General features: G+C 32.0%; 1 protein-coding gene across 1 annotated transcript; it reads left to right on the top strand.

The window, feature by feature from the left end:
* Positions 1–2,905: 2,905 nt before the first annotated feature.
* LOC134698135 (heat shock 70 kDa protein 12A-like) lies at positions 2,906–10,533 on the top strand. Its single transcript, XM_063560426.1, has 5 exons — positions 2,906–2,992; positions 3,719–4,033; positions 4,786–5,028; positions 6,208–6,367; positions 7,489–10,533. Exons 1-5 carry the CDS (start codon positions 2,984–2,986, stop codon positions 8,535–8,537), a joined length of 1,776 nt encoding a protein of 591 aa, XP_063416496.1. The 5' UTR covers positions 2,906–2,983; the 3' UTR covers positions 8,538–10,533.
* The last annotated feature ends 2,168 nt before the right edge of the window (positions 10,534–12,701 follow it).

Here is a 12,701-nt window from a genome sequence, read left to right as displayed (position 1 = left end):
AAAAGGTTATTCGACTCTTAGGTGATGAAAATGGAAAGTGCTCTCACTTTGTAGATTAATTTATTTACTAGAATAGACACGTGTATCAATCAACAAATTTTACCACACACGTGAGGTCACAAAAAGACCAATATACATGATTAGTATAATTTATTTATATAAGAAAATTGAATCTGATTGAATTTTCAATTGTGTCATTTGTCATGTGGTCATTTATATTAAATCAAGCATCTATGTTAAACTGAATTACTGTATTCAGTATTTGTAATTTATCGTTGTGTCCATGTGTCCGGACACAAAATGCATGTCAGCTATATTTTGCACCGAAACCTTGCCACTAATGTAGATCAAGTTAACAACAAAATTACTAAATTCCAAAATGAATACAACACTAACAGAATTCAGAAGGGCAGACAAACAAATAAGAAACATTGATCCCGAACACTAAAGGGCAACGTCTGAGGGAGAACAGAACTTGCTTCTTGTAAGTCACTCACAGTGAATACAATTTGATATGGAGACAAGCTTTTGGTTTTGAAATTTTCTACGTGAGGCATTTGCCTCAATGTAGTTACAGACCTGTAATAAACGTGAGGTAAATGTTTCTGAGGCAACATACCTCAAGTTAAATCAAACCAACTTGTAGAAATTTCCAAGTATATTATATTTAGTACACTTTTATTATTAAAATTTGAAAAAAAAATGACTCGATTTATGAAGAATCTGGTGCCATCTCATACTTATTTTCAATACAATACAAGTCAGGTAATTTATTTTCAAATGAAACTACCACATAACAAACCATTTATTTTTTTATCATCAAGGCTGATGATGAGTTATTTGTTTTCAAAATCCTCCCCCCTCCCTTTTTAAATAAAATGATGAACATAAACTGTCAGCATTCCCTAGCCGACCTATTTTCATGCATACCGATCGCGATGAGTAGCTTAGACCTTTGTAGTATGTTGTTAATATACCTTCAACTCCTGGGGGCATAAATGAGAGATGAGCATTTTTTAACTGTAAAGTAATCGTGTTTATTACATTGTAGGCGGGTCGATTGTAAAACATGTGACTGTGACGTTTTCACCGGAAACGAAATCAGTGGGCTGTAAAGCTGGAGGCAATACACACATCCTAAAACGAAAGTACAAATGCTATTTTCGTGCTGTTTCCACTCTACCCGCCATGGTTAACTAAAAGTAATAATTTTACACATTCAGTTGATCATAGTAAGTATTATTTCAAATATACCAGCTAATGTACGCTTATATTTTTACCTGTACCGACATGCATTTACATGTATCATAGATCAAAATGACCTCATAGTTTGCAAACTTATTCATTTTACTTTTCATGATCCCAGACTGTACCAGTCGAGATGGTTGTGGCGTCTTGAAAAGGATGGTTTTTACAATTTATGATTGTCTGTGAAGAAGCATTATTAAAATAAATAGAATCATCCTAATTATTTGGACTGAGGCTGTTTATGATGGGATTTAATTGTTACTATTTTTAGAAACTGGGGGTTTTATAGGGTATTTTTCTTCGTAACAACTGACGCATTGAGCTTGTGAAATGACCTTGAATGAAAATTGAAGACTTATTGGCTGGTTAAGTAGAGAAGGTTAGTACAATGCAAACTGTTATAATAGTAAATTTGAATATATATATATATGGAGGTCAAGATAGTTACCCTTTTCAACTCAATGGAAATGATTATGGTCTTGACTTGATGTGCTATTGCCATGCTCAATTTTCATTATTGATCATTATTAAGGTGTGTGTTATTAATCTGTAAAATTATATTTTAGTTTAATTTTATCAATCTGACATGATCAAATTAAGGCTTTAAGTAATGATACCACTTCTTCTTTTTTTTTATTAACACCCTAGGCTAGATGCAAATTTTTTATTACATTTAAACTTTTATCAAGGTTTATAGAAACCTGATTTATAGATTAAGATACATTTTGTATATGAACTGTACCATGTGTAATGCTGGCAATTCTGTTTTGTTCAGGTATCGTTCTAAATATTACAGAATTTGATACAACTGTCAAATAAGTGAGAGATTTATTGTAATATTTATTTCAATGGAAATAATATTCCAGAATACTTTTTCCATTGGGAACTTATATTTATTATGAAGGAACTTCTATTTTGTGACAGAATAACAGGTCATTGATAATAATGGACCAAAATTAAAAATGGAAATAATGGGATGATAAAGCAAATAGAATTGAAAAACAAAATAAAGAATAGAGAAAAGTAACCTAAACATTAAAGAACCCCCCCCCGCCCCCCCCCCCCCCCCCCCCCCCCCCCCCGCAATCCAGCCTTTCTCTATTATGTTTTCAAATCTGGTCATCAGTCCCTCTTTAAGTCTGTCAGTCAGAAAATAACAACTTATTTGTTTACTTCAACATCATATTAAAATACATTATAATTGTTGATCATTGTTTTCAGGTCTGCATATCATGTATACACTGTCAGCAAGATACTGTAATGAGATAATCATTATCAGGCTTATCATGTTTATCAGACTTATCATATTTATCATTTCCATTAGATTTTTATCAGACTTACAATCATGTTTATCATTTCAGGTAGATTTTTATCAGACGTATCATGTTTACCATTTCAGGAAGATTTTTATCAGACTTATCATGTTTATTATTTCAGGAAGATTTTTATCAGACTTATCATGTTTATCTTTTCAGGAAGATTTTTATCAGACTTATCATGTTTTCATTTCAGGAAGATTTTTATCAGATGTAACATGTTTATCATTTCAGGAAGATTTTCATCAGACGTATCATGTTTATCATTTCAGGAAGATTTTTATCAGACTTATCATGTTTATTATTTCAGGAAGATTTTTATCAGACTTATCATGTTTATCAGGCTTATCATTTTTATCAGACTTATCGTGTTTATCATTTCAGGTAGATCGAAACCCTTCCATTCATAGACAGTGGCCATGGATGCCGTAAGTGTTTTAAGTTTGTTGAATTCTGGGTCAGATAAGGAAGTTAAATCATTCCTTGTAAATATGCAATGTAGCTGACTCTAGAAGATCAGAATTTCAAATTTCACTTTCAAATTACTTGTTTTGTTCGTCAGATTTTCATTCTACCATGTCTACTGACAAATTCATATATTTTAAGGCAGTTAATGTGTGAACTCAGTACCTGTACCTGTCTATAACTAAGGGAACAGACTTTTGTTCCCAATACCCTCATTTTAAATATTGCTGAATTGGTGTTTAATGTTCAGTGGCAAATATAACATGTATGTTAGGATTAAAATAAACTACATTTTTTTTATTTCTGAAAATATATGTTTGCTTTTTATTGAGGTCTGTTTAGGAACGACATCAAAAGTTCAATGTAGGGTAAATAACTTTATTCACAGTTTTTTCACTGAACCCCCCCCCCCCCTGCCCCCCCCCCCCCTTTCTTAACTTAATTTGTTGGGAGAAATTGATTTACCTATATGGATATATGTAAAGTCGATTTTGGATTAACAAAACATGCAGCAATGTTGACCCCCAACCTCAAACTATTTGATTTAAGTTTTTTATCCTACATCGATCTTTTGATGTCGTCCCTTACCTTCAGAAGAAAGAAGAATATATTTTTGTATATTTTCTGTGAATGCCTTATTTCAATAGTCACTAGAGAGTGATCACATATTTATTTTTCTAATTTTTCAGATAAAACATGACAAACTGGTAGTTGCTGCCATAGATTTTGGGACAACATATTCTGGGTTTGCCTATTGTACCAGACATGACTATGAGGACTATCTCACAAATAAAAGGGATCAACCAAAAATTCAGTGTCCGACATGGAAGGCTGGTGGGTGGATGAACTACAAAGCCCCAACATGTGTGCTGTTTAAACCAAATTTGTCATTCCATAGCTTTGGATATGATGCTCAATCTTTTTACCAAGAAAATCCTGACAAAGTTGATTTTTCTCAGTGGTATTATTTTGAACACTTTAAGATGATGCTGTACAAAGAGAAGGTTGGTAGAAACTTGTAAAATCACAAATTTAATTGGTAGAATTAAGTAATAAATTTGTAGTTCAATTTAGGAAACTTTGTTGTTCCATTTATCTCGAAATTCTTATGTGTCAGTGCCTGTTTTTTTTATTATGTTAGACTGAATAATTGTTGGTTGCTTATTGTTCAGTGGCAAATATTTCATGCATATTCAGAAAGAAATCGCCTTTATATCCAAGCACAAAACATCATCTTTATTAGTTTCTGTTGAAACACTACTATCAAAATGAGGAGATGTGGTATGATTGCCACTAGATTTATCATGAAGTGGAAGAAGCATTTATACTAAAGACCACTTTACTTCTTCAACAATGAGATACACCCATACTGTATAGTCAACCTCAAAAGGCCCTGACAGGAAATTTTGCAATTATTAATTGTTTCAAATATTTAAATCATGGATTTTCCCTTCATGTCCTTATCAATCAACATCAAGTGAATTTTAAAATCGCAAAACTAGATCACCACAAATTTTCACAGAGCGGGCTGAACACGAAATATAGTATCCTCGACTGTCACACTATAAAATTGGTTTACAGTATATATTTTTTCTAATCATGGCAAAATGTTGAAGAGTATTAAATCAGTTATGTTACCACTGTTCATGTTTCAGAGCATCTACATTGTATATGTGTATTTTTGAATATTTGTTATACCAGCAATATGAATACATGTAAATACATCATAGATTTGAAATAAATTTATTTGTTTTAGGATGAATTAACCAAAGATACATGGCTGAAGGAATCCATTGATGTAAATGATGGTGACAAGAAGATGAGAGCAGTTGATGTGTTTGCAGCTGTTATTGGTTATTTCCAGGGATTAATTATGAATGAATTACTTAAGGGTCATGGCGCCAAGGCTTTCTCAAATGATGACATTCACTGGGTGCTTACTGTTCCAGCTATCTGGGATCTGAAGGCAAAACAGTTCATGCGAGATGCTGCTGAAAAGGTAAAAGGAAGAACCCAATTAAAGGTCAATGTACGGCCTTCAACACAGAGCCTTGGATCACACGGATCAACAAGCTATAAAGGGCCCAAAATTACTAGTGTAAAACCATTCAAACAGGAAAACCAACGGTCTAGTCTATATTAGCACTTTTAACTACAATTAACACCAAATTTTTATAAATTCATATCCAATTGTCTTGGATTAGTTCAGATATCAGTGCAAAATCAAATAGTTAAAATACATGAGTTATCTCCCATTGAATTTTAAATTCTATGGAAAATTATAAGCTCTCTTAGACATTAAATTCTTTATATGATTTTATAAAATTTATATTTATATAATTACATTAGATGTATGTTTCACTATAATACGTTATTCTGATTGGCTAACTGCACACCACATGTTATTCCGTAAGCAATTGCATTAGACAATAACATTTATCATTCCCGATGACACGAGGTCTCACAATAAAGTGCACAGGTGAATTAGATAAAACTTGATAAAAATCTTGTTTTCATGATCCTAGCTAAAAAAAGTCTAAAAAATGTAATTATAAGTATTGAATGCTTCTTTTTGTAACTTTATAGGGTTGTAAAAGCGTTGACCGTGCGTACATTTTTAGAATGAAGCGCTTCCGCGCTTCATACAAAATGTACTTCGGTCAACGCTTTTACACCCCAATAAATTTACAAAAAGAAGCATTCAATTCTTAAATAAAAAGGTTTATATCAGTAATATCTCAGATGTGTTTGAAAATTAGCCCCAATATTATTTTAAGAGTACTTATATCTCTTTAAAATTTATTTATGTTGACAAATGCATTGTAACTGTTTCACAGGCCTACATTTCTTGTCAGAACTGTATACAGTTATAATCAGATACATCAAGTATATTTTACAGGATGTATGTCCTTTGTAAATAAAACTTATGTGAAATATTTCATTTTAAGTCATCCGATGTCCATATTTTTGTTTTAAATTTTTGATGAAAAAATAGCATGACATATTTTGTGAACATTTATCCATTATTGAGGACTGATTGTTGACCTTGACTCAAAATATAAAAATTTGTGATAAGGTTACACAGGTCAGATAAGTGTCTGTTAACAGTCTTTTATTGTTTGGGGTAGCTGTCTTATGTACACATTCTCCACATATTACTTTTTTATTTTTTCTGTAGGTAAACATTTCCAATGATCAGTTGACCTTGGCACTGGAACCTGAAGCTGCATCTATACATTGCAGACGACAGCCTGTTGGCATACAAACACAGACAGATGGTAAAAAAGCCATTGCCGGAATGCAAAAAGGTGACAAATACGTAGTCTTTGATCAAGGAGGTTAGTATAAATAGGATATGATTCATGTTTATCGGTAATTCGTATATTTTCCCTATGATCTTACTGACTAATATTTTCGAGTATCAACGTACTGGCTGTATCACTGAAAATATTAGGCAATACATTGTGTGACGTCATAATTACCAATAAACAGAATAATACGTAGTTTCGTTTTTGATACTGACTATATCATGTGGAATATCTCAACTCGCCCTAACAGGCTCGTCTAGATATTCCACATGATATAGTCAGTATCAAAAACGAAACTACTCATTATTCTATATATACATTTAAGGAGGCTCGAGGGTATAAAAATTTCAGAAAAAAAATAAACATTTTTTTTTCAATACAAATTTTATTTGTTACCTTTTGTAGTTGTTACTTTATCATATGGTACAAAAAACATTCAAAACAGTCAATTCGTGTTTGCCCATTAAGTTCTGTTAATTCAGAAATTATTGAAATGTTTTAATTTTAATATGAAAAATGCAACAGAATCAAGTTCGCATTAATAAATACTCTCATTGATAATTTCAGAAGTGATTTTCTTTCATAAAAGTTTTTCAATCTCTTACTGTTAATTCAGAAATTATTGCAATGTTTTTATTGTTGTGAAAAATGCAACAGGGTTACATTTGTAATTACTTAAACTTGTATTTGAAAATTTTAAATATATATATTAAACAGGATTCGTGTTTAGTCTAAAATATCAAAATCACAGTAAATAAATTATACACACAATAATTTTTTAATTTACAGTAATTAGATTTGACAGTTTTTTCAGTGGTCACAGATTCTCAATAATGAATCAGAATGAAGATATTAAATGTAAATTATGTTGTGATCATTTGAATATATATAATATGAAATCAGTTTTTTTTACAAAAACTTTACAGTTCACTGATCAGATTATACATTTGGTTTAATGTGGTTGTCATCCCACCAACTTCAGACTATTTCACATGTTTTTTATGTTCTGGAACTTTAAAACAAATACTTTTATTAATTTAATTAGGATTTGACCATGGTTAACTTAAATGAAAATGTGATTGTTCAAGATTGAGGATAGTATCTATTAACATATATTCCTGAGCGTTTTTCCACTCTTCACTTCATTTTAGGTGGAACAACAGACATTACTGTTCATGAAGTTACAGGACCAAATTCCGTTAAAGAGATACATCAAGCATGTGGGGGACATTGGGGTGGAATCACAGTCAACGGAGAGTTTTACAAGTTCTTAGTTCGATTGCTAGGTGGAGATGTCATAAACGCTGTTAAAGAGAATCACCCGGTAGAATATTATGAACTTATGCATAATTTTGAGCATGCCAAAACCAATTTTACGGAAGACACTAAAAAAGTCACAGTGAGACTTCCACTTGTTTGGCTCACCAAATATGAAGAAATTACTGAGGATACATTAAAGGATGTTATACCCCAAACAAACTTCAATAAAAAGATCAAAATTGTATCAGACAAACTCAGGATCGATCACTCACTGTTCCGAACTTTCTTTGATTATTCAATTGTGAATGTTACTGATGAACTCGAAAGACTTTTCCGCAAAGAAGAACTTTCAGATGTGCAGACATTATTGGCAGTTGGGGGATTTTCTGAATCTTCTGTTTTGATAGATGCTATTAAAGAAAAACTTGGACCTGAAATAGATGTTATTGTTCCAAGAGACCCTGGACTAGCTGTTCTGAAAGGAGCTGTATTGTATGGATTTGAACCAGAAATAATTACCTCACGAGTTTCTAGATATACATACGGAGTAGCAATGCAAAGAAACTATATAGATGGGGTTGATGATGTATCTAAGCGTCCTAGCCATGGCAAACTGATAGATGATATTTTCGATATTCATGTGACAAAAGGACAAGTGGTAGAAATTGGAAATTTTGAACCAGAACACACTTACTACCCTGTTGTAGACGAACACAAATGTGTTCATTTTGAATTCTTTGCAACAGAGGTAACAGACCCAAAATACACAACTGAATCTGAATGTAAAATGATAGGGGTATTAAGAATTGACCTTGCAAAAAAGCTATCTAAAGATGGGGGAATTTCATTGAAAATTAATGCTAGTGGCACTGAAATTGTAGCAGTTGCAAACGAAAAACCTTCCAAACATGAATACAGAGCTTATTTTAGTTTATTTTGATACTTATAAAGATATTGGCTTTTTAGCTCACCTGGCCCAAAGGGCCAAGTGAGCTTTTCTCATCACTTGGCGTCCGGCGTCGTCCGTCGTGGTCGTCCGGCGTTAACTTTTACAAAAATCTTCTCCTCTGAAACTACTAGGCCAAATTTAACCAAACTTGGCCACAATCATCATTGGGGTATCTAGTTTAAAAAGTGTGTCCGGTGACCCCGCCAACTAACCAAGATGGCCACCATGGCTATAAATAGAACATAGGGGTAAAATGCAGTTTTTGGCTTATAACTCAAAAACCAAAGCATTTAGGGCAAATCTGACATGGGGGTAATATTGTTAATCAGGTTAAGATCTATCTGCCCTGAAATTTTCAGATGAATCTGACATTCCTTTGTTAGGTTGCTGCCCCTGAATTGGTAATTTTAAGGAAATTTTGTTGTTTTTGGTTATTATCTTGAATATTATTTTAGATAGAGATAAACTGTAAAAAGCAATAATGTTCAGCAAAGTAAGATCTACAAATAAGTCAACATGACCAAAATGGTCAGTTGACCCGTTTAGGAGTTGTTGCCCTTTATAGTCAATTTTTAACCATTTTTCGTAAATTAAAGTAATCTTTTACAAAAATCTTCTCCTCTGAAACTACTGGGCCAAATTAATCCAAACTTGGCCACAATCATCTTTGGGGTATCTAGTTTAAAAAATGTGTGGCGTGACCTGGTCAACCAACCAAGATGGCCGCCACCGCTAAAAATAGAACATAGGGGTAAAATGCAGTTTTTGGCTTATAACTCAAAAACCAATGCATTTTGAGGAAATATGACATGGATAAAAATGTTTATCAGGTCAAGATCTATCTGCCCTGAAATTTTCAGATGAATTGGACAATCGGTTGTTGGCCTGCTGCCCTCCAATTGGTAATTTTTAAAGAAATTTTGCCGTTTTTGGTTATTATCTTGAATACTATTATAGATAGAGATAAACTGTAAACAGCAATAATGTTCAGCAAAGTAAGATCTACAAATAAGTCAACATGACCTAAATGGTCAATTGACCCCTTAAGGCGTTATTGCCCTTTATAGTCAATTTTTAACAATTTTCATTAATTCGGTAAATTTATGTAAATTTTTACCAAATATTTTTCTCTGTTACTAATGGGCAAGGTTCATTATAGATATAATTGTAAGAAGCAAGAACGTTCAGTAAAGTAAGAACTTCAAACACATCACCATCACCAAAATACAATTTTGTCATGAATCCATTTGTGTCCTTTGTTTAATATGCACATAGACCAAGGTGAGCGACACAGGCTCTTTAGAGCCTCTAGTTTATATTCATTGGTCAGTACTGCATTTGATAATTTTTAAACATGTACATTTTCTTCTTCATGTAGTCATGGTTATATTTTTTGAAGGTTACTATTTTAGGGTATGACCAATTTTCCCTGATATTTATTTCAATAAAGGATTTAGAATCAAAGTTTCTGAAACCCACTGGAAAGTTTATATGAATAACATGAATAAGCCAGGTAGAACATATTTTATATTTTTCATAATTTCACATAAGTCCATCAAATCAAAATGCAATAATTGTTATACCTCACAGTCATCACTGTTGAAGATACTTCACTAATTTTACATCTTATTGAAGATGATTTGTATTTAAGATATTTTTTCTAATATGAATTACTTTTTTCTCCTATGCTGTGGCTATTTATCTTTTCCCATGTGGAGTGATATTTTTTTATATAACACTGATAATAGTGTCATATGAATTAATGATATGGATATTGTGTTGATTTTGTTTTTCTATCCTGCAATGCCAAAGATTGAAAACATCAGATTTCAGATATATTTGCTAAGCATGTCCATATAAAGTTTTAGGTAATTCCTCAAATGTGCCAATCTACCAATTCTGCTGAAGCCGTCTTTCGGCATTGATGTTTTGTTAATGTTTTTAGAAATACATGTATGTCATTGTGATTAAACATATATTTGATTTATTCGGATTTTATATTTATATTTTATTGTTATGACCATTTCTTTAATGAAAACTGCGAGTAGTTTTTTGTTGTAACAAAATTTATGATAATATTTTTGATGTAATACAACATTTTTAAAACCATATGGAAATATTGTTTGGAATAAACTCCTGTATTTACTATTTAAAGATTTATTAGAATTATATAAGATAAACATGATAAAAGCCCCAACTTTTTCCATGTTTATGTCTAATTGGAATACATCATGAACATTATTTAGAGAACAGACTTTTGTAAGTGAAAGATATTAAGGTCTTACAGCACGTAGGTATATAAAAGTTTCATGCATTTTGTATTTGTAGATTATTTGAGGGTCACATCAACAATTACATATGTATAAGAACAAGTTTAATGTGTGTACATTCTGTAACCTACAGTCAATATGTACATTTAAGTTGTCTGTTAACACTCATTGTGTTAAATTCTTATTAGTAGTTGTGATTTGGGAACACTTCCCTCATGAGACCTAATCTCAGTTGGGTTGACATTAGGTTATCTAACAGCTAAAGGTGTGCTGTAGTGACATATAACAAAAGGTATGACTGCTTTTGTGTTTTGCTGAAATCCTTGGAATGATCAAGGATCTATGGCATGTATGGGAAACTTTTGTATCCTTCATTTATAATGGTATATTGGTGTCTTCAACCATCTTTGTTGTAAAATAGCAGGACACAATATGAATAAGTCTAGATCTGAAGCATGAATGAATATAATGATAAGAATTTTATTTTTGAATGAACGAAGTTATGTGATTTTAAGTTGTGATAAATCATGTTTCTGGATTGAAACCCTCCCAAACACATTTTGTATACAATGTCTGATGTCTGCTATAAAAATGTGCTTTCATTTTTTTAAATAAATAAGGCCATTAGTTTTCTCCTTTGAATTGTTTTACATTGTCTTATCGGGGCCTTTTATAGCTGATTATATGCGGTATGGGCTTTGCTCATTGTTGAATGCCGTACGGTGACCTATGATTGTTAATGTTTGTGTCATTTTGGTCTTTTGTGGATAGTGGATAGTTGTCTCATTAGCAATCATACCACATCTTCTTTTTTATATTTCATGTTCTCAATGTACTATAACTGTCATTATTATGGAAAACTATACAGCAAATACAAAATAACATAAGTAATTGTGAAGATAGAAAATAATCCATTACATACAAATAAACAAAAACAAAACTAGCAGTAAATAAACCCAAGATTCTCATACTCATAGTGATCATCTTAATTAGCAATTCTATTTCTGTTTAGCTTGATGTATATATTTGATAAATGAAGTTTGAAATAAACATAAAGATGTTATTTTATTCAACTTTTAAAAAGAGTGATAGTGAACCATTCTTTATTAAAAGCGACACTAGCTGTCAAAATCATGTTCACAGATTTGACTCAAATTCTCATATATGATTTATAACATACTAAAACACATTCTCAATTTACAATAAGACTGAAATAAACATTGAACAATGCCTACATATACTAGAAGAGGGGCGAACAATACAAGTGAGACAGTCAAATTCATAGACTGAAAATAAACAAGCCCATGGTTAACATAAAAAGACAAACAGACAAATAATAGTACACAAGACATAACATAGAAAAATAAAGACTAAGCAACACGAACCCCACCAAAAACCGGGGTTGATCTTATGTGCTCCAGAAGGGTAAGCAGATTTTGCTCCAAATGTGGCACCCGTCGTGTTACTTATGTTATAACACATCCGGTAAATAGTCTAATTCTATAGGTCACATTCGTGATCTTCGGTTAATTCACTTTCTGTAATTTCCACTTGGCCAAGTTTTGTTGATGGTGATGAGGTATCTTTTGGTTGTTGTTCAATGTTGACTGGTTGTATTGCACATTAAACAGCTTTTAGCTGGATAGTAATAGTTCTGGTAACAATAGCAATTTAAACGTCTATCTTTCCATTGTTAATATGGCTATATTCCAGAAGTATCGGTTCTATATCTGATCCAGTTCGGTTGGAGTCAAGATCAGCGTAACATTACTGCAGTTGTACTGTATGGTATATTTTGGTCAGTGTATCATTCAATCTATATGGTTGAGTACGGTTTTACAGTAAATTGTCGGTTCACAGTGTTTATGATTATAGCTAATGCGTT

The sequence above is a fragment of the Mytilus trossulus genome, chromosome 14, assembly GCF_036588685.1.
Source record: "Mytilus trossulus isolate FHL-02 chromosome 14, PNRI_Mtr1.1.1.hap1, whole genome shotgun sequence".
Lineage (NCBI taxonomy): Eukaryota > Metazoa > Mollusca > Bivalvia > Mytilida > Mytilidae > Mytilus > Mytilus trossulus.
Note: the sequence above shows the minus strand (reverse complement) of the source record. Positions and strands in the feature narration are given on the sequence as shown.

What these genes read in the sequence shown, in the direction of transcription:
- LOC134698135 (XM_063560426.1), top strand. An exon ending in TGCGAGATGCTGCTGAAAAG is followed by an intron (nt 5,029 to 6,207) that starts GTAAAAGGAAGA and finishes TTTTTTCTGTAG; the next exon opens with GTAAACATTTCCAATGATCA. An exon ending in CGTAGTCTTTGATCAAGGAG is followed by an intron (nt 6,368 to 7,488) that starts GTTAGTATAAAT and finishes ACTTCATTTTAG; the next exon opens with GTGGAACAACAGACATTACT.